The sequence below is a fragment of the Colossoma macropomum genome, unplaced genomic scaffold, assembly GCF_904425465.1.
Source record: "Colossoma macropomum unplaced genomic scaffold, Colossoma_macropomum, whole genome shotgun sequence".
NCBI classification, from domain to species: Eukaryota; Metazoa; Chordata; class Actinopteri; order Characiformes; family Serrasalmidae; genus Colossoma; species Colossoma macropomum.
The window spans coordinates 22,248,222-22,269,879 of NW_023494795.1; the positions used below are offsets into that span (position 1 = coordinate 22,248,222).

The 21,658-nt window shown below is 39.0% G+C and overlaps 3 protein-coding genes and 2 non-coding genes across 8 annotated transcripts; 4 read left to right on the forward strand and 1 right to left on the reverse strand.

Annotated features, from left to right (window-relative positions):
- Positions 1–438: 438 nt before the first annotated feature.
- rnaseh1 (ribonuclease H1) lies at positions 439–5,439 on the reverse strand. Of its 4 annotated transcripts, none has more exons than XM_036581870.1 (9): positions 5,334–5,439; positions 4,943–5,047; positions 3,644–3,765; positions 3,361–3,522; positions 3,135–3,234; positions 2,103–2,157; positions 1,305–1,389; positions 1,014–1,138; positions 439–744 (listed from the first exon to the last, which is right to left on the reverse strand). In XM_036581870.1, the coding sequence occupies exons 2-9, from the start codon at positions 5,008–5,010 to the stop codon at positions 658–660; spliced, it is 804 nt and encodes a 267-aa protein (XP_036437763.1). In that variant the 5' UTR covers positions 5,011–5,047; positions 5,334–5,439; the 3' UTR covers positions 439–657. The 4 variants fall into 4 exon arrangements, with proteins under 4 accessions (XP_036437763.1, XP_036437765.1, XP_036437764.1 ...); XM_036581872.1 differs by having other exon boundaries at positions 4,943–5,035; positions 5,383–5,401; XM_036581871.1 differs by having other exon boundaries at positions 4,943–5,035; positions 5,334–5,400.
- An 894-nt stretch (positions 5,440–6,333) lies between these two features.
- rps7 (ribosomal protein S7) lies at positions 6,334–9,620 on the forward strand. The gene is made up of 4 exons (XM_036581873.1): positions 6,334–6,407; positions 7,081–7,164; positions 7,433–7,504; positions 7,915–9,620. The coding sequence occupies exons 2-4, from the start codon at positions 7,090–7,092 to the stop codon at positions 8,122–8,124; spliced, it is 357 nt and encodes a 118-aa protein (XP_036437766.1). The 5' UTR covers positions 6,334–6,407; positions 7,081–7,089; the 3' UTR covers positions 8,125–9,620.
- On the forward strand, positions 7,596–7,816 carry LOC118816349. Its single transcript, XR_005007865.1, has one exon. It is a non-coding gene; the product is annotated as a small nucleolar RNA SNORA73 family (small nucleolar RNA).
- LOC118816350 lies at positions 9,071–9,289 on the forward strand. Its single transcript, XR_005007866.1, has one exon. It is a non-coding gene; the product is annotated as a small nucleolar RNA SNORA73 family (small nucleolar RNA).
- Positions 9,621–12,886: 3,266 nt separating the features above from the next.
- On the forward strand, positions 12,887–21,435 carry allc (allantoicase). Its single transcript, XM_036581874.1, has 11 exons — positions 12,887–13,123; positions 13,256–13,306; positions 13,389–13,476; positions 17,390–17,509; positions 17,872–17,957; positions 18,047–18,179; positions 19,003–19,158; positions 19,471–19,544; positions 19,622–19,730; positions 19,876–20,003; positions 20,163–21,435. Exons 1-11 carry the CDS (start codon positions 13,034–13,036, stop codon positions 20,331–20,333), a joined length of 1,206 nt encoding a protein of 401 aa, XP_036437767.1. The 5' UTR covers positions 12,887–13,033; the 3' UTR covers positions 20,334–21,435.
- Positions 21,436–21,658: the final 223 nt, after the last annotated feature.

The following is a 21,658-nucleotide window of genomic DNA, read 5'->3' on the forward strand; positions in this document are numbered from 1 at the left end:
CAAACATTTCGTATAACATTCTGTGGACACAGAAGAGTCATTTCAATATCTCTAAAGCAAAAACAAACTGTGTTTAAATATACATATGTATAAGAAAAAAAAGAAAATAGGAGCAGGTTTAAATAAAAATAAAATGTGTGATTCAATGGGCTAATATTCTGATGTTTACTTTTTTCCTCTTGATAATTGCCATAATAATCACAGAACAGATAAACATGTGAGTAAAAAGTAGGATAACTTGCTTGTAGACTTACAAAAATTAAGAAACGCAAAACTTTTCAAAGCGGAAATAAAACAAAAACATTATAGGTCCTTCCAGTGAAAGAGTATTTCAGTCCCACCATTCTATAGAATAACCTGGGGCGCCATCTCGTGTTAAAATAGGGTATTACAGCAGGTGGAAGCTATGGAGGAAATAGCCACCCTTTGATTCCTGCAAAAGCATGGATATAAGCTCTTTATTGACATGAAAATCAAACAAACATATTATTACAACTTCTTTGATAAGTAAAAGTTAGGAGGAACTTAAATCTTTGTCAAGGATTGAAAAAAATGTGCAGTTTCACTGTCCATTATGGACTAATAACACAAACTCAGAACAAGCAAACTTTCTGAATTGCCTCAGAAGGATGAATATTAACACACAGCAGCCTTCAGCTAAAACTCGGGCTTTGCTGCTCCTTCCCTGGAGAGTCTGTCTGCCTCTTCGTTTCCTTTGTAACCAGCATGGCCTGCGATGTGCATCTGAAAGCAAAGGATAGAAGAGTCTAGCCTTGGTTTACTATGTCTAAATAGATTTCTTCAGGGCTTTTCATTCCTGTAGAGATCACATATGGCAGTGTCTACCACACATGTAAAAAGAGAGATTCTGTATCATGTTAAATGTAATGTCTAGATGTAATAGATGCAAATCCCATTAAACTAAATGCTTGCAAAATTCCTTTACATGCCTAAGCTGTGACGCCTTGACACAGATTAAACAGTATAAATACCTCCTACATCAGAAAACATACCCATATAACCTCAAGCTCTCCATTCAGTTTGTCAAGCTTTTGGAAGTCCTCTTTATTGACCACTTCTCCACCCGTTCGTAGCTTCCAGCCATTGATCTTCCAGTTCTTCACCCAGCTTGTGATGCCTTTGTACAGCAAAACACAAGGGTTACATTAGCTAAACTGACCCTGCATAAATGAATACCATAGGTTTTCCCCTTATACACAAACTCTCAGTCAGTTGAGACTTAATTAAAAAATTAAGACTTACAAATTTGCTATGAATCAACTCAGACTGCAGGTTGTCCATACCATTAATTGTGAACTTGCTGTCTGTGTAGAGCACAAGCTTTTTGATGTTCTTGTCTCTGGCTTGCTCCAGTGCCTTACAGGCTGCCTGAATCAAACACAGAAAATGATCACTTCATCAAGTGGAGACAGAACAGCAGCGAGACAAGCAGTGTGTTTAACAAAGGCCCTTTTTACACTTGGCAATAACATCCAATCACTCTGATCTGATCATTATCTAATCAAGACACAGCACTTTTACACTTGTCTTTTTCAAATTTAGTGTCTGCAACCAGATGTTGAATGGATCTCATTTCCCCTGTGTGATTTTTACTGAGGACAGAATATTGCACAACTTGCCTGCAGAGAGCCTGTTAAAATCAACAAAATAAGTCTGCTGAATCAGTCATTACCACAGAAGTTTAATGTCTGCGATATGTGAAATTACATCAGTTTTACACTTTCCTGTTCTTTAAAGATCTCTGTGTGTGTGACGGCGGATGTGATGATGAAAGTTTGAGAGCTAGCTGAGTGGATGTGTTTGTTCATGGCAGTGGGTGGGAAGGGGTACTTGCTCAATGTGATGCAGAGGCAGGAACAATATTAAAGGGTGTGGGTGGAATGCATGTGACTTTAGACTGTTAATGTAGACAAGCTACACTGCATTTGCACACGCATGCAGAGATCCAATCACACTGCGTGCTCAACTACCTCGAGATCAGGAGAGCTAGAGCCATACACATTCCTATCACAATGCCAACTATCAACAGGACCATAATTTCCTGCAATACTTCTGGAACTGCACACACACAAACCTCCTACCTGTAATTCAGCTCTCTGGTTCGTCTGTCTCCCTGGCAGCCTCTCAGCAACATTACTGTTGAAAGTAAGCAGCAAAATCACTATATTATGGCCAAAAACAGCTTTTATACAGTTCCAACACTGCAATGCTTGGTTTATTAGGTATATATTAGAAAGAAACTTTATTAATCCAGAAGGAAGCTGCAGAGTTACAGCAGCTACAAAGAGCACTGTCCCTGAAGTATAGACAGTTGTATGAAAAAGTCAAGTTACATGTTTTGATGATATCGTATGTGAAAGTAAGTAAGCACATCCTCTCCATGGAACAAACTTAAATATGACATTCTTCTGCAAATTTTAACACAATTTCTATTTTTGGATCCAACACTGAAAAAAAAACAAACAAACAAACTGTAAAACAGGCCATAGCAGGCCACATTTTATGTTTTAGATTTACCTTTTATTTTGGGGGGGAAATGTTGTATTAAAATATGCAGGTGTGTTAACTCATTTAATTTTTCAATTTTTAACTAAACTTCTGTATACAACTGTATATTATGAAAAACATACACAAATTTCATAATTTACAAGACTCAAGAGACTTAACTCTGTGGGTTAGCAGACTTCTTAAATTTGTTTTTACTTGAATGCAAGTAAATACAAATTAAAGGAGTGCACCACTTACAATGAGCTTTTGTTAACTGCACTAAAACTTCTTTTCATGATTTTTCTCTTCAAATGCTTTTATATTTACCTTGGTCTTGTAAATCAACCTTGGGGTTAAGAGAGGTGCTGCATAAATTAAATGTGAGGTTCAAGAGACTTAGTTTCACATTTTTACTGTGTGTTGAATTAGAATTTTATTCAAGCTAAATAACAACACTTTTCCTTCAACAAGTTTCAGGTGAGCAAATTCTTTGTTCCGACATCACGTTAGAGTTGCTGCTTACTGACTTCAGTTCTGACAACTGTGGCACTAACGCAAATTTATTTATTACAGCTGTTGATGCTTAAAGTCCCTATCATTGAGTATAATTAAACTGCATTACTCACAGAGGGTGATCAGGACCCCAGTACACTCCGATTCCTGCACGAGCTCCATTCTTCCCATTGCCCGAACAACAGCCATCTGTATACACCACCACGGCATCACCTACAAACAAAACCATCACAAACAACACAGACCTACATTGGTTATACTAATATTACATGGCTGTTGATTTAAATGAAAACTCATACAGCCAAACAACTGCTGACAGAAGAAGTCTGAGACCATTACCCATGTAAGTAAACCCATCAGTACTGCCTGCAGCAGCTGAGGCATTTGGTTGAGTTGGTTCTTCAGATACTTTAAATCGTTTCAAACTTGTTCCATCATCCTTGATATCCTTGCATGGTCTTTTGGCTCCAACTGGAACACTTTTAGGCAACTGAGTATCATCTACAGAAACAGTAGCCTTAATCAGTATTAACAGCATTATTAAGTAAAATACGATGGTTTAAGAGAAAAGCATCTCTTCACAGTTTAAGAGAATATGAGTAAATGAAGGTATCCCACATACCGTCTGTTGTCAAAGGTATTCCTGTTGGTTCGTTCCTTACAAAAGCCCAAGCATCCACTTCAGAGGCAAACTTTTTATACTGGGCACGTGGAAATTTGTCAACTTGATGTTTGCATTCTTCCCTTTAGGTCGGAAGGCAGAAATGTAAGGTCATTATGATGAAAAAAACAACAAGGTGTGTTCAGTAAGGGTGAGCAAATGGACCCTGATCAATACTCAAGACTCTGACTTTTTTCTTTATCTTCACATGAAAATATACAGAACTGAAGAAAAGTCAGACGACCCTTAATTTATTCAATTTCCAGTTGAAAACAGCCGTCATGTACAATTTAATCTTTTTAGGAGGAGGTTAGATACAAGATAATCCACTTGCAGAAGGAAAACGCAAATAAAAAAATAAGTGGAAAAAAAACAGGAGTTTTGGAAAATTCATACAGAAACTGGAACTCCTAACAACCCTGCTAGGCCTGGTAGACCACCAAAAACTGCGACCATCACATAAACTGTTCTTAAAGCTTTCTTCTTTGAGACTGGAGAACATCAAGCTCCACTCTTGCTTCAGATCTGAAAAAAATCCACAGATGTTTCTGTCCATTCTTCCCCTGTGAGAAGAAGAATGCGTAGCTCTCAATGAGAAAAGGAAATATACAAAAAGAAGACGATTTGCAAATCAAACTAGGAAGTTGCTAGTGGTCTCAGAATAATGGACTGACCAGCCCAGAGACCTTAGCATCTCTGAATGTGTTTAGGATTACTTGTAATGTTTGACATAACATTAAATAAATGAAGGGCGGCATCTGACTTGTAGTTGTAATTAAAAAAATTATGTATTTTTATGAAATGAAAATGTGTCAATGCTGAACAACCCCTGCAAATATATACATATAGGCACAGACAGCCACAAGAAACAGCATGACTGCTTAATGAGGCAGGTCATGTTATTTCAGTCCACCAAACGTTGCTTAAACCAGTCTTCAGTCCTCCTATTAAGAGCAACTGAGGACGGGTTTGAAAACTACTGCACTAAACGGTGAGTTAAGGCGGCAGTTTATTCAACACTAATGCAAAAGCTTTTAGATTTTGTTTCTGATGTCAGTATTTGGTGTTTTTCACTGTAGAAATCACAGCGAAGTCTCCTTCTTACACGTACATGAAGACTTTTAAAAGCACATGGAAACACAAAGTACTGGCATCAGGTTATTAGCCAAGATATTAAGTTACTTAGTCTCGGATAGAAAAGAAAATAAGTGGTGCCACTCCCTGGTGTTCAAAGCAATGCTGAAGAGCTACCATGCTCACCATGACTGGTATACTCCGGGATTGTGGCCCTTCTTCACGGCGTAGAAGAAGCTCCCCTTCTTCCCCATCTCTTCAGCGCTGACGCAGAGGGCTCTGCGGACAATACTGCAGAAATTGGGCAGTCTCAACATAACCCCCTCACTCCCCCCCTCACACCACAGTCATCACCAACTAAACGAAGCAATTTACTCAGGCGTGTTTAGTTCACTTGCATATTTAACCTCTTACACGGAGTAAACACAGGCCAATGACGGACAGGGTAACGTTATAAACGAAAACGTAACCGGCTACGCAGCCAGTGAGATATTAAACAGACCTCTCGGTAGAAGACCGCTTAGCTGAACAACATTAAGTAAACACGCAGTAAATCATAAACTGAATAAATACACACGTTTTCAAAGCTGAGAAGTGTTTCTAGTGCTCGTAGCACTGCGACTAACCATGCAGCCTTCTTCACTGACTTTAAGGCGCTTTGCATCTGTGCGGCCTTAGCGCCCTCCTCCGACTGCAAAAACGCCTTAGCACTGTGCTGTGGAGTGCCCCATTTCCTCATACTATACAACGTTGAACACACCGTTCAAGTGATGGCAAGAACACTTTTAAACTGAAAATATTTATTTCACCTTCTTTGCACGGATTTGTGATTTTCCTTCCTTCCATTCTAATGCTTGACAGTCGCTGTTGCCTGTTGGACACTTATACTGGACAAAAATTAACGACAAATTAAAGAATCTGATGTTTGTAAACTTTTGACGTTTCCTTTATTACACAGACTGCAAGGACACCTGCTATATATTAAAATCAGTTCAATTTTCTTGGATAATATTTTGTTCGTAAATTGAAGGTAACAAATGGAACCCCAAATTGCAAGTCATTTAAAGATGATCTTTAGTATATGCATTGTAAAAAAAGAAAAAGAAAACAACGAAATAATTGATGAACAATGTTACACGATATATAGTATAGCATTTACCTCATGCAGCATGTGACGTTTGTGTTTTCATGTTGTATTATATTTGTTACTCATATTATTTGTAACTTTAAATAATATATTGATGTCTTGTTATCCCACCCCCCTTGGTAATGCTCAGTTAAAACTAGTCCAAACTCTTTTCTGTCCTATACAACCTGTATGATGTCCTTGATTTTCTCTGATCTGTAGCTCCTGGTTCCTCTATTTATACTGGCAGTGCTAACTAGTAAGTGGATCCTCATGGTTATAAAATCAAGGCATTGGAAAGATGGAAATGTGACTGTCATTAAACGATTCAGGCACAACTCACTTTAACTTACTTTCAGCTGAATCATATTTATTTTCTAACTGCATTTTTGTCGGCTAAAAATGAAAGTGCGCCTTCTATTGGCAGAAAGGGTATTTCTTCTTCTTCCCATAATGCTCACGGCGACGCGCTTTTACCGGCCTCTCGCGAGATTTCGGCCTCTTCCCAGGCCGTCGTTGACTGAGGTAGGTTACTCGAATGTGATCAGTTGGGTGGATAATGTGTTTAAATGTTTAAAATTCGCAATTTATTGCGTTTATTCGAGATATAGCGTATAAGCATATAAGGATACGTTAGATAAGGGTGTTTATAACACTGGATGGCAAGTCAAAGAAGCATATTTTTGGTACTCTGAAATGGCTACCCGACGTGGGTTACTTTATACGGAGTAGCGGGCTGAAAGGCTCAGGCCTGCATCAGCCTCATACGTACTAAGGGTGTATTTTAGGCGGTAAACCGTTACAGGGCTATTTTTTAAGTAATTACTTGGAGGTTTATTCCAAACTGGGGTTAACTAGCTTTAAGTTCTGCTTCTTAATGAAGTGCCTGGTCGTTAGCTGGCGATGCTAATGGTGTCATGCAAAGTGCCTTCCTCACCGGAGCTTTAGGTTGAGACGTTATTAAAGTGTATTCGAATAACTTAATGTCTAACTTAACACCGGAGTAAAGCGTACTTAGATGTGGCATGTCTCCTTGTGCAAAAACGAGCTTATAGCCTTTAAGCTTGGTGTTAGCCAAACCTGTAAAGGCTTGATCAGGGTAGATTCTCGCTAGCGGAGAAGTAGCTTAATGTTACTTTAAGGTTAACCTACTTGGTTACACAGGGATGTTAAATGTAGATATTGTTTTGTGTTTCAGACATAGGCCATGTTCAGTACCAGCGCGAAAATCGTGAAGCCAAACGGCGAAAAGCCAGATGAGTTCGAGTCTGGCATTTCCCAGGTAAGACTGTAAAATAAAGTTCATTTTTTGCCTTCATAACTGCAGTACATTCTGGACATGGAGTGTTTCTGCTAGGCATACTTTGGTGGCTTTTGCTTTCTAACATGTTTGAATCAAACGATCAGTTACTTAACTAGCCTCACTTGAATTGATATTGGTGCAGAGGAAACATTAAAATGTGTCGGGCAGGAGTGCTCCTGGACCAGGGCTGGAACGACTGCACTGTATAAACGTTGGCATCGGTTCTGTTCAATGTTCTTTGTTACAGGCTCTTCTTGAGCTGGAGATGAACTCTGACTTGAAGGCTCAGCTGAGGGAGCTCAACATCACAGCTGCAAAGGTTAGGCATGGTCTTTTTAGTCTTGTCAACTCATGTTTTCTTAAGTTTCAAAAATTGAGTTTGAGGTTTTAATGTATTGAATGAAAAATAACCAACGTGGGCACCCTGTGAGATGGCTCTCATATGGTTCTGTCTGTGTGGCGTATGGGAGCGTAGCACATTAGTGCCATGACGTACAGTCCCGTTCCACGACGTTGGATAGCATGCGTGTCCCCGGCTTTGAGCTGGTGAGGACGGCGCCCTGTATATTCCTAGGTCTTCTCAGAGCCTTTCAGGCTGTTACTGGGGAGGTAAACCATGCAGTGCACAATCTTAGCCTAGATTTTGAGAAGTAGAATTGATGCTAAAAGTACAGGGTGCTTGTTCACGTCTATGAGCAACCTGTTGACAAACCGGCTTTGTGCTTTCAGGAAATCGAGGTTGGTGGCAGCAGGAAAGCCATCATCATCTTTGTGCCTGTGCCCCAGCTGAAGTCCTTCCAGAAGATCCAGGTGCGTCTTGTGCGCGAGTTGGAGAAGAAATTTAGCGGCAAGCATGTGGTCTTCATCGCACAGGTAAGGACACCACCACACCCACATGCCATGCTTTCGACAGCTGTAATGCTGCGCTGTTGTGTATAAGCCTAAGTGAGGCCAAAGGAGTGACGTGTTTTTAATTTAAAACATAAGTGGGCTAGTGGTGTGAGCCGTATCATTTATATAGAGGGCTTATTTGAACTTAAAGCAAATAAGGAATGTCTTGGCAGACGATGTAACTAAAGTTGTATCCAGAAATGTTGTGTAAGTGGTCAGACTTCAGCATTGAGCCCATTTTCTTCTTGTGCCATCTTAATGAAGTGGAGTTTTTTTTTATTGCTGATCTTTATTTTTAAACAAATGTGCATAACCTCCATCCTGGATGTAGAGTACCACTGTCCAGCAAATTGTAGAGGTCTTCAGTCTTCACAGGGCTTGTGTGGCCGCAGGTTATTACACCACACAAGTGAAAGCATAACCGATCAACTATGAAAACTGAGACCAGTAGAGTTTCTGCTTGATTGAAATTAAAACTTGCACTCACACCAGTCCTTTTAAGGATGAGATTGAAGACCCTTGTTGATTTCCCCTGCTCCCAAGTGAAGCAACTAAAGAAATAAATCAAAGGCCCCATCCTGAGTTGAACTAGGTGGTGTTAGAGTAGGGAGAGCATCGCAGCATGCATGGCAGTGGTACTACAGGACCAGACGTGAGAACCATTGGCCTATTGCATTTCTTTTCTCTTTAATAAATGGTTTGTTAGGCTTATCTGAATTTACTGTACTGTGTAAAGCCTGGTTTTGTAGTGATATAGCAAAATGGCTAGTACTGTAGCGTTAAGGTTATTCTTTTACATGAACATTAACTTCCCATTAAAGAGGAGCTATCTGTGTGGTTAAAAAAATGCATGTAAGATGACTAAGTGTAATTAATCGTCCTGCTCCAAGTCAGTTCCGTTTTAGTCGTTAAGGTGGTCTTTCTCATCAAGTAGCGTTGCACTACCTTTGTAAATAATACAAGACTTTAGGCAATGTTGAATGACTGTACATAACCAACGTGGGCACCCTGTGAGATGGCTCTCATATGGCTCTGTCCGTGTGGCGTATGGGAGCGTAGCACATTAGTGCCATGACGTATGGTCCCATTCCACGACGTTGAATAGCATGCATGTCCCCGGCTCTTGGCTGTTGAGGACGGCGTCCTGTATATTCCTAGGTCTTCCCAGAGCTCTTGGCTATTACTGGGGAGGTAAACCATGCAGTGCACAATTTTTCTTGTTTAAGCTAGTCCATAAGCCTGGTTCTGGCCTTATGAAGCCTTTGTTACCAGGAAGAAAAGGCTTTGTCAACTTAGACATGTAATACCATATGAGTTTGAAAACTTTTCTGTGAACTTGTAATGAAAAAATTGACTCATTTCTAGTAAATTGACTGAGCTTGCATGCAGTTACTTGCTCTGTCTAACACTTACATTTGTTTTTCAGGTTGAGACCTTCGCTGGTGTGTACAAGAAGCTCACGGGCAAAGATGTTGTATTTGAATTCCCAGAATTCCAACTGTAAAGAGCAGATGGCAAAATAAATTTGTATACCATCATGTCTATCATCATGGTTATTCTTTATTCATCTGAACGGTTGACATTGACTTACCTACTGATAAGTTGTGTACAAGGTTACTTGCTTTGCACAAGAACTGCTTACAAATTGTTAGCTTTGAAGGTACTTGCTTGTTTACAAGTAAACAAAGTAAACAAGTGCAGGGATGCCTAAAGCTCTGAAGTGTGTTTATGATTGTATTGATGACTGATAAATGCATTTTAAGCACAGGTGTTTATTTGCTGCTGGCGGGGGGGCGGAGAACAAGCTAGCGTCTGATTTGGTTCAGAGGCAGTGCTGGCTAAATCCAGCACCAGTTCCTGTGGTTTTTGGGTACTGTGCATGTGACTTGAAGTTGGCTTACTAGGATTGCAATTGAGACTTGCTAAGCTAGCTCTAGTAGAATAGCGTTTTGTAATTCTAAAGTATGTCAGTGACAATTTCATATCTGAAAGTTTCTTGAATTAACAAAGCTATTAGGGAAGCATTTAGTACCAGTGCTTTTTTTGTGATCGACTTTATTGCATTTTTCATTGTTTTACAACAAGGGTGGGGAAAGGTAAGAGGTGGAAAGCAGGACAGTGATGTACATTTTTAGGAATACACATCAGTGCTTTTGACTTTCTTGTTGCACTCTTCATACATTGTTTTTACAGAACCACTGGATATCAGTAGAAATTGTAATAATGAATGATTATTGAATTTAGTCATTTCATAGGTTAAATAAGTTTTCAGGACTGGTTTTGCATTAACAGTGTAGATGCATGTAAGCAAAATCTTTAAAATGTGTCTGTGTAACAGTTTCACTGGACTGTCATTGGTAAGTTGAATGCAATATCCCAGACAGTACTGTTATGCACAGATGTATTGCAGATCATGAAGTTATTGGGAGGTTGTGGACAGGAAATACTCGACATAATTTTTGCAATGTTAAATTGTACCTTTAACAGTGATAAATATCCATAGTGACATGGCTTGGATGAGTGCAAGTAGTGCAGACTAATTTCAGTAAGAACACTTTTAAAGTCCACTGAAAGCAGGATAGAATGACCAGTTCTTCAGCACAACCTTTCAAGTGCAGAGTTATGAATTGAGTGTGTGTGTGTGTGTGTGTGTGTATATATATATATATATATATATATATATATATATTTTTTTTTTTTTCCCTCCCCAATTTCGTAATTCTGAAGCTCTATGAATGACTTATCTTTTGGTGTTTTGTCCCAGTCAAAGTGTGGGATGCTATTGGGTTTTGGGTAACACTAAAGAGGATGTCTGCAACATTGTAGTGCTCATCAGAAAATGATGCTCAAAGTAAATTTGTAGCAATGATCTGGAATTGAATTATGAAAGTGAGAGCATTCAGGAAGGTGGCGTGAGGAGAATGCTGAGATGTTTGGTGCTAAAACAGGTAAAGAATGGATTACCTCTTAGTTATAACTCATTCTAGAAATCTTGTTAACTGGGCTCTGATGCACTAATTTGCCTATACTAGTTAAGTATAGGTTTGCCGAGTAAAGCTCAAACAAGTGTATTTTACAAATTAATTAAGCATTAACTTTGCATGTTGCATTTTGGGTGGTCCATTTGTGTAGTATGTACCCAGTACTTAATGTAAGTAATCATTTTGATCAGGTTTCCAGGTGTGACATTATGATCTTTAACACTATAATCATTCCTCTTTTGCTTTTCCATTATGCTGACATCTTGGGTGCTAATGATGACTGTGATGATGAGCCAGACCAAGATGACGTAATGCTGTGGTTCTCAGTCCTGGTCCTGGAGTACCACTGACCTGCACATGTTACAGTTTTCTCTACTCCCACTTCACCTGATGCAACAAATTAAGTGGTTAGCAACCCCTTCTTACGGTGAATTGGATGAGTCAAAGCAGGGAGAACACTAGAACATGCAGGGCAGTGGTCTTCCAGGACCCTGCAGTCAAAAGAGCTATCCCCCAGGAGCTAAAGAAATAATAATAAAAAAAAGGTTATACATTAAGTGAAACAGATCAGCTGACAGCAAGACAGAGCACATGACCAGTGTTTGTTTCCCATGCCCTGCTCCACTGCATAATATAAAACGCATGAACCTTATGATGAAGTTACAGTTTTAAAAGTTAACGTTTGCATTTCATGCTTTATATTTCTACGGCCGGTTTTTTTTTGTTTATTTATTTTTTTTTAAATCTTAAAGTACATTAAATGCTACATAATCTCATAGATAGAGACAATGAGAGAACATTACATCAAAGAAAATTACGTTAGGAAAACTTATATAAACCCTACATGGGACGAATGCTACATTTTAGTTTTGTAACAAAATGTGTTAAAAGTGTGTGGATTAGAGTGCAAGTGTGGTCGCAGTGGTCAAGGGGAGGGGAAAGGGCAGCCAGGACACCAAAATGGTAAAATCCACCAATTTTAAAACCAAAGTGCTCCAACGTGAATATTTACAGATACAAACAACTTAGACAAAAAAAAACTAACGTGGCTCTGGGCAGCCCTATTTACTGAAATAACTAGATACAACAGTCTATTAACGACAAACAACAAACTGTATGAGTTAAATCGGCCCTATTTCAAAATCTCTCTCCACACTCCAGCTCACTCCCACTCTGCCGCGAGGCCAGGAGAATCCCGCGTCTCGCTCGCGGGCGGAACCATTCCTTCCTGAAGGGTAAAGTGCTTGAACACATATTCTTTAACATGGCAGAGAAATGTATTCCTTCATCCTCAGTGTAGCTACATACAGTCAATCTAATTCACATGTCTCTTTTTAACAGTTTCACTTTGTTTCCTCTCCACAGGAGATCATCGCGAGCCGAGGTGAACCTTTTTACCCGAATACAGGTGGATTCTCCCTGTCGCACCTGGGGACTCCAAAGGTAAGTAAAACGCTCCATCTGTTAAACAGTAGTGTTTATTTCGGTCTTTTACAGTCTTTATATTTCAGACAGACTGTATTTAAGGTCTCTGTAACTCTTGTTTCAGAGTCTTGCCATAAAATAAAGTTTATTTTTGCAATTAGGCTTATTATATGCCCTGTACCCTACACTCCCCCTCCCCCCAAAAAAGAGAAAAAAAAAACAAAAAAATAAAAAACAATCATTTCAACAGGACCCTACTATTTTTGGGGGGCTTGCTAGGTTAATAAAGGGTTTCAATTACATATATTACATATATGTAAATGAGCTGCTCATACACCGTTACAGGCAGCCTGTGCTCCATGTTACTTTGCAACATGACTCTGATGAGACCGCCTACTCTGATCCTGTGTACTTTGCTCTGTTCGACCTTTCAGTAAACACAGTTTGTCCACCTGACAAACTCAGCAAGAGCAGGTAGTGTTTTTCTGAAGCATTTCTGTCGCATAAATCCTTGAAGTCTTGTAATATTTTCAAAGCTTTTCACACTGAGGATGGCAGACCGGTCAGCTGTGAAATTGAACGCCAGTCAACCACATTTTCTGCAGTTCAACGACCTGGCCTGTGAGGCCATCGGAGGAAAGGTAAAAACTGACCATCTGACCATACATTCAACACCCCTAAATAACTGTTGTTTAAAATGATACTATCAGTTCCACAAATCATGTGAATTTGCCTGTGATTTGATGCCTGTGATCTTATGTCCTTTACGCTAGGTAATTTTTGCAACTGATGAATGGTTTGCCCCTGCTCAAAATCTCTTAAAGGTATTAAACAGACAGTATTCACACATTGTTCAAATATACAGAGAGTTTTTTCTATCACTGAACTCACTGCTTTGTTTTGAAGAGAGGGCCTCCGGAGTTCCTAGCCTCAGCTTTCACAGAGTTTGGCAAATGGATGGACGGTTGGGAAACGAGGAGAAAGAGAATTCCAGGTATTATTCCTTTTATAAGAAAAAATTCCAGTGGACCTACTTAGACTATTTCCAGTCTAATCATTGATCCACTTTATGGGCTTGGATAATTGCAAGTAGTGTGGACTAATTTCACCTTGCACTAACACCTTCACTTATCCATTCCCTTTGATGATTGATCAAAATGAAGGGAAGAAAGACTTCATGAAAGTATTGCAACTGGATGTACAATATATGTCCAAAAGTATCCAGGTGTGCCCTCTAACTAGTGACTTCAGCTGCTTTAGGGTACACCCAATGCTGACACAGCAGCACCCCCTAGTTGGAATATTGTGCCTCCTCAGCTGTGCATTCCTGTTTTGTCCTGCAAGGTAATCCACCCTACAAACTGTACTCATAGGCACGAATTTCCTAACTGAACGAACTATTTATGCCTTTAGGTCAATATTTTCTGGTACAAGCCAATATATACCCCGGCCAAGTTACATATTTTGGCACTTTTTGAAAGGAAAAGAAGTAAATACAACATTTACTGAAAACTATTTTTTTCCAAAAATAAAAAAAAATATCAATTGTAAATGTTAATGCACAGTTATTTTATATATAAAAGTACAATAATTGTGGCATGTACACATTTGGACACATTTAAGTTCTAAAGTCTCAGAACATATTTAACTAGGCTTTAATGACTTGTCAGGATTATTTAGGCAGGTCAAGAATTGTCATCAGGAATTGTCAGCTGTGTTTAATAAATTATCTTAACAACTTATTCCAACACTCAAAACCAAGGGCTCCTCAAGCAGCTGGCTGAGGGTCTGAAATTTTTAATTGATGCCTACAAAGCAGGGGAAGGCAAATGGTGTTTCAAGCTCACAATTTCCACTGTCTGAAATGTCATTAAGAAATACCATTTAAGGCTCCTGTCTACTCATTTTCATGGATTTCTTTCAACTATTAACTATTTGAATAATCATGCAAGTCTTGGAATGTCCAGAGCCACCAAATCATTAAATATGTCACCCAAAATGAGTATTCCATTTTGTTGCCACTGTGGAAATGAGAAAGGCTTGTTGGCAGTAAGTAATTTATAATTATGAACTATTGGGGAATATTTTTGCTATGTTGTTGTTGTTTTGGTTAGTTTTTCTGCAATCCAAATGTTAAGAGTAAGTTGCCAATTAGTGGACCATGCCATTCCTTTAGAGAAATGTTTGAGTAGATACGATCTTGTAATCTGTGTGGAGCAGCCAGACTTTCTTCAAGAGGCCACCATGAGATTTGAGCATTTGAATTTAGCCAGACTGACAAAGGATGAAGAAAAAACAAGTAAAAATACAATTTGAACTTGGGGTCCTCCATCTGATTTACCATGCTGGAGAGTTGTGAATTTAATTAGAGGTTGATTTTTTTCAGCATTGAGTCATTTTCCTGGAAAATATGAATATACATAATCTAGAAGATAGATAATACTTAAATGTTTAATGTCATCAAGCATGCAGCCGTTTTCAGCATCCAGCATTCTGCTCCATAATGTTTTGTTGCCATCTTGCAGGTGCTGTGTTAAACACTGCTTGCTGTTGCTGGGACAGCGGTCTGCTTTTGTACATGCACAGACAGAGAAAATGAAAGAAATCAGAGTAAGGGTACGCATGCATTGAAAAACCCAATTACTGAACTAAAATCCAGCTCTGTTTATCAGATTTTAAGAAATCCATAACAGCCTTAATCCGATCTAAGAAATTGGTGTGTGCTGTTTATGTGACCACTTGAATAATCAGATAACTCCTGAAATCCGATTATGATGGGATTATTAAGTGCATGTAAACCCACTCAATGAACTGGCAGGGAAAAAAATGCTGTTGGCCTTTTCTGTTGGGACATTTTTAAAATTACTTTTTCTCCTGTTTTCTTCAGTTTGATTTGAGTTGGGTGGGACTCAACTTGGCACAGATGATATCAGATCTGCCAAAGCTACTCGTGTTCCAAATTTGTTAACAGTGCTTCTTATAAAGGTTTATTACATTATTGTTCGTAGCGTAGCTAGACCCTTCTTCCCACTTGTGTGCCTTGGAGATGCAACAACATCTAAGTAAGCCAGAAGCTTTTTGGAAACACGTGCTGTGGACTTGAGTATGTGTGTTTAATGATTTAGGCTAGATTCCAACCAAGGCAAGTCTAATGCTGAGTGGAATAGGTTAGCGCTAATGCTCGTTAGCATGTTAGCTTAATTTCACTTGTATCATCTACTGTTCATGTGTAGATAATCACTAATTGGTCCTGTCGTCCTTCCTGTGACACAAGTGTTTAATTACACACACAGAACATCTCCATAGAAAATAATTGGCAATAGAATGTGATTCTTAGCCTAAAGCCAGGGTTACACTACACGATTTCACCCTGATTTTGGCCCTGATTCTCAGTCTGGCTAAATCTGTGCTGGTTGGCTCCAGTTTGCAGATGTTTAGGTCAGTTGGAGTCAACAGTTGGAGAAAGAATTGAATAGTGTGCAAAAGCTGCAGAGTCAGATTTTTGGCCTCCCGAACGCGGTTCAGACCAGTCAGAGTTCATCAAACGTTTGATTTTTTTCAACCTGACTCTGAGCCTAATCTAGTAGTGTAATTTGGTCAGTGACTCAATCTGAACGGACTCCTGCAACGGCCGATGAAAACTGAGAGCGTGAAAGAAGAAAATACAGCAAGTAAACAAAGAAAAATGGCAAAAAGTCTCACCTGCAGAGCGAAGCTTTTTAATGAGTTGAGTTTAAGACATGAGCACACTCATTTTTATGTATATTTAAAACCCACATTTTTAGAGCTCACGTGAGTTCAGTGAGTTCTGTTCGGTTGAACAACAGCTTAAAAGTTGAGTAGTATTTCAGTCGCCCAAACAAATCTGCAAAAACCAGACAGTGTGAGATGCCCAGTCTTTTTCTAATCTGTTAAAACTTTAAACGTCATGTAGTGTAGCCAAGGCTTAAAGTGCCAAGTGTCAGCTAGAGGGGTATAAAGCCCCCCAGCATTTGACATGTGGAGCAGTGGAACTGCATGATGGAGTAATGAAGCTCGTTTCAGTACATTTGGGATGAGTTGAAGAGGCATTTGTGATTCAGAACTAATCATTCAACATCAACAGTAAAAGCATGTGTGGATTTCCAGTGTTCTTTACCAGGAAACTTTTGTTTCTTCTGCTGGTACCACTCATGATTTCACTGTTGGTGTAAGGATAACTCATTGATTCACTCAATGGGACTTTAAACTCAGAAATTCTCAAAGAACCCTCTGGACAGCAGCTCACTATCTGTTGGATTATTCCATCACCAAAAACCTCCAGACCACCTACGATTCCCACAATAGGATCTGTCATATCACTCCAAAAAAACTATGAGAGTGTTCCTTGTTTGAGAACTCTGCTGAGCTGTAGAACCAGACTTAAGGACTTATTTTCTAAAACTAAAAACACTGAGCAGTTGTATGTTATTTGCATATTGGTGTTTGTTGTGTGTGTGTGTGAGTGTGTGTGTGTGTGTGTGTGTGTGTGTGTGTGTTTTCCCAGTTTCCACACTTTTCCATAGCTCATGCAGGTTACCCTTAACACATAGGGGCCTCTCTGTGGCCCCTATCAGGTAGAAGGTTAAAGTCTCTGATGTCACTAATGTACATATCACTGAATGTAGTCAGTTCCTTACAGCAGTGTTCCAACATCTAGTGTAAAGCCTTCTCAGGAGCAAAACAGGGGACGCACTCCCTTTTAATACCCTTGACTATGGAAGACATGTGTACAAACTTCTGGACATACTGTGATGCTCTTTGATCTTGTGATCAGGGCATGACCTTGTCAAATCTCAGGGCTCCTGTTTCTGCCACTTTACTTAAATGTTATGTAGTGATCTCATGAAAGATGCATAAACAGTTTCTCTTGTCCTGTGTGTGAAAAGGTCACGATTGGTGCGTTGTGCAGTTGGGAATTCCTGGTGTCATTCATGGATTTGATGTGGACACATCGTACTTCACAGGAAACTACCCACCTTCAATTTCTATTCAGGCCGCTTGCCTTGGTATGTATGGAAAACCACAAGAACTGGGCAGTGGTACTGAATTACAGTAAAATAATGGTAAATCTGAAAAAATTTTCTTTGGGGACTGTTTTACCTAACAAAGTAAAAATAAACATTTTTTGGCATGCATTAAATGGCTAGTTTTGCTCAGAAAACAGAAAAATACAATGTACTTTGTAAAGTAATAATCATAGACATATATATTAGAGATCTAGATAGCTAATCACATCATTATATCTTCAGTGGATACATTTGTATCAGTGTTGCTTGTTCCAGCCTAACTATAGATTTTGAGTAAAATCTCAGTTTGTATAAGAGACGAGTATTAATGAGCTCTAATGTTCTTTATATGTGTGTTTCAGATGAGCTATCTTTGCCATCTTTAGCTCTTGAGGGAGACCGTACAGGAATGGCTGCTTCAGAGAGCCAGTTTGAAGCTGTATCACAGGTAATTCCATATAGTGTGACTCCATGCAGGCCGAATTCTCTTACCAAATGGTATAAGCAAATGAATGGACTAGTATTTGTGATTGCCAGCTTCACTCAGAGAATTGGGAGGAGCTCATATCAGTGACAGAGCTGAAGCCTGGATATGCTGATTCATGCCACAACTACTTCAGTGTGACCTTCCCTCACAGAGTCACCCACATTCGCCTGAACATGTATCCTGGTAACACATTTTCAACGTTACGGACTCAGTATTTAGGGATAAAGATTGATTTAACTAGTCATTATATTTAAAATATTTACTAAGTAATATATACGTTGTTTTCTAGGTTGTTACTTGAGTAGATTAATCTAGGCAATCTAGTGTGAATTTAAAAACAAGAAATAGCTTGGGCTCATTGTTTCACCATCATAAAATGAAACAAATAACAATTAACTATGGGATAAGTGGTTAGTATTTTCTTGCCAAACTTTTACTTTTCCTACAACTTCAATATGGAGAAAACCCTCTGTATGAATATGCACTGTCAGTAGCTTGGCGCTAACATTGCAAATCCCATAGGGGACCTAGCAGAAATTAGCACTATTTACATGACACCCTTATCGAGAGCTACTTGCAATTTCACACGTGTTTGCAAATGTAGCGTTAGGAGTCTTACCTAAGGACTCTTAATAGGATAGTGTGACATGCATACTCGGGTGGGAAATCAAACACCCAGACAACTACTTAGAGGGCAGCAGTATTACCCACCACTATATACCAGCCGCAGGAGTATTGAAAGGCTAACAGAGGTTTATTAACGCATGTTAATGAAATATCTTGTTACATATCAATATTTAATAACTTTATAAGTAGCCTTTGTTTATCTAATTATTGCTAAGCAGCTCTGATGTCTGAATGTATATTTTTGGATTTACAGTTTGATTCACAACAGTGTAAAGACACCTTGCTTTAACACATTTTTTCCTACTTGTTCAGTAATGATACTTTTTCCTACTTAACCATAGTGCCGGTTCAAAGCAGTTATTTTGCTGACTGTTAACAGATGGAGGTATTGCAAGACTGCGAGTGTATGGGGTTGGTCAGAGAGAATGGTCCACTGCATCCAGTCAGGAGGAGATGGATCTTGTTGCCATGGTCAATGGCGGGGTGTGTGTGGGCTATAGCGATGCACATTTTGGTCACCCACGCAACATGATTGGTACTGGTTTCCTTTACTTGACACTTCATAAACAGCATATACCAAGACCTAGCTTAAACATGCGTTAACATTTAAGTAACAGTTAACTTGATGGGCCCTGCACAATGCAAGAAGCCCATCAATTGACTACTGTCTTTGGGTTTTATTAGAAGATACTGCACTGTCCATTTTCCCAGTTCTCATTTCCAAGTGAATACTACAGATCACTATTATATGAATAAATTAAGAGCCATGAGCTATTTAATGAAAATAGTGAGGCAATGTACAAAAAGTAAAACAAACATCTACATCTGTATTTTTGCATGTTTTCAGGTTTGGGGAGGGCTGACAACATGGCTGATGGGTGGGAAACAGCTCGGCGCTTGGATCGTCCCAAAATGTTAAAAGTACAACGATTCACCCAATAGTTGCTGAATTATGGGAAATTCTATGCCATATGTTAACCACGTGGTCTGATTCTCAGGTGGACGAAAAGGGAATTTTGCAGGTTCCTGGCTTTGAGTGGGCCATCTTCAGACTTGGGCATCTAGGTGTGATCAGCAATGCTGAGATAGACACCAATCATTTTAAAGGTAGCTTCCTCATCATATGGCTTATGCTTAGCGATTTTATTCCAAAAACAAAAATGAGATTTTTGCTGTGAGAAATATTCCATGACATTTCTGTGGAATACTTATTGTAACATCGCATCATACCCATTTTTGTATAATTCTTGAGGTAATTTCCCCGACTCGTGTAAAATTGAGGCCTGCTGTTTGACCTCCGAGGAGGAAAAGACTTTCATAAGCTGCAAGTGGAACAATAGCAAAGGCCCCAGATGGCGAAATCTGCTTCCTCCTCAGAAAGTATGTCTGTCTTGATTTATAACGTGCTTTAAAAACAGTTTCCTTTAAATAGTGTATTTAAATTGCATGGTGCCTTTAAATAACACTGGCTAACATCACCATTGCAAATTTAGTTAATCATGCAATTGTATCATGCATTGTATCTTTTCTCCTCTCCAGCTGAAGCCTCACTACAGGCACTTCTATTCCAGAGACTCTGTGCTGCAGTGTGGGCCTGTAACTCATGTGCGGTTGCTCATAGCCCCTGATGGAGGGGTCAGTAGGCTTAGGCTGTGGGGTCATCCAGTTTTCAACAATTCTGCTAATCTTGGTCAAGCCTCAAAACTGTAACCTGATGATGTGTGTTGAGGAAAGGAAATTCTTAATGTAATATAGCATTGTGATCACAGGATACTTGAGTAGAATTCTTTCTATTTCATGTTTCACGTTCTGCATTTTCACATGTGAAAAGATTTAAAATTCTGATTACTGTCCTGTGTCTGAAGAGTTTAATGCCTTTCAAAGCTAGTTCACAGAAAGTGAAACACTAATTAGTTAGAAATTCATTGCCTGATGCCTGAAACATTGGTTTTCCATAGTTCTGAGAGAAAGTTTTACCTAAAATATATTTTTATAATGCATTCATGTTGGAGAGGTACATGCATGGTATTGTGAGGCAACATAGCATTTAAAAACTCAAACTCTCTGGTTTCCATCACATGAGTAATTGGCAATAGTGTTCATGCCAGCTATTACTTAGTCTCTTCTAACTGGTAACTAGCTTAACCTGTTAAATTGTAACCCTTGACTTCCAGCTGAGTGGTTCAGTGCTGTTTGTCTTTCCTTCAAATTATCACATAAATCAACAGAAGACTGTTGTAGTGCACTTACTTGGGAAAAGTTTTGTGAGTAATCTGCAACAGGCTGTAAGAGCTTTTGATGGTTTTCTTTCAGCAGTTACTCACAGAGTGTATGCTATACTTTTAAACTTATATAAGATAACTATGTTTATCTGTTATAAATAACATAACTGTAGGAATTAGGTGTCAAAAACAAAGAGTTCCACTGTTACAATCTCTCTGATTTAAGTAGGTGCATAAAATAATTTATTAACGTGCATTTTGTAAATTGAATTTTAGACTAGACAAGTGAAGCTTCTGACCATTTCAGTTAGAATATTTTACCTTCATTAATATGAGTGCCATGCAAGCTATAATCCAGAAGGAGAATTTTACTTTCTTATCTCAAAATCTGATTTTGGTACATAATCACTGACTGTCTTTAAACCACTGTCGGCTCAAGAGGGTAGTGGGTGTGCACAGCAGTGTTATCACCGCTGTAGTTTATTATTTATTGGTAAAATTGTGGGCATTTTAACTTACCCATCAATGTGCTGTAACCTTTTACTCTTTAACAGCCTCAAAAACACCATTAAAGTTTCTTTTTAAGGGTTTGTGTCTGCTTCCTTTCCTGGATTGTTGTTGGCCTCTGGGACATGGCTAAAGATTTTAACTTTGTGTAGCTAAACTAGTTTGTAGACTATCTTGTAGGCTAAAATCACTTGTTTCAATCAAAATCCTTTTTAAGTTGGCTGGCTTGGTTAAAAAAGATGGTTGAATTCTATCTCTATGCTTAGTTGCACAAGAGTTACTGCTAACCAAAAGCACAACCTCTGG

Coding starts and splice junctions, on each gene's coding strand:
- rps7 (XM_036581873.1), top strand. CDS start 7,090: ATGTTCAGTACCAGCGCGAAAATCGTGAAGCCAAACGGCGAAAAGCCA. Junction 7,165..7,432: donor TCGAGTCTGGCATTTCCCAG/GTAAGACTGTAA, acceptor TCTTTGTTACAG/GCTCTTCTTGAGCTGGAGAT. Junction 7,505..7,914: donor TCAACATCACAGCTGCAAAG/GTTAGGCATGGT, acceptor TTGTGCTTTCAG/GAAATCGAGGTTGGTGGCAG.
- rnaseh1 (XM_036581869.1), bottom strand. CDS start 5,073: ATGTTGAGACTGCCCAATTTCTGCAGTATTGTCCGCAGAGCCCTCTGC. Junction 3,766..4,942: donor CCCGGAGTATACCAGTCATG/GTGAGCATGGTA, acceptor TCCGACCTAAAG/GGAAGAATGCAAACATCAAG. Junction 3,523..3,643: donor AATACCTTTGACAACAGACG/GTATGTGGGATA, acceptor CTGTTTCTGTAG/ATGATACTCAGTTGCCTAAA.
- allc (XM_036581874.1), top strand. CDS start 13,034: ATGGCAGACCGGTCAGCTGTGAAATTGAACGCCAGTCAACCACATTTT. Junction 13,477..17,389: donor GAGGAGAAAGAGAATTCCAG/GTATTATTCCTT, acceptor GTGTGTGAAAAG/GTCACGATTGGTGCGTTGTG. Junction 19,159..19,470: donor TCACCCACGCAACATGATTG/GTACTGGTTTCC, acceptor GCATGTTTTCAG/GTTTGGGGAGGGCTGACAAC.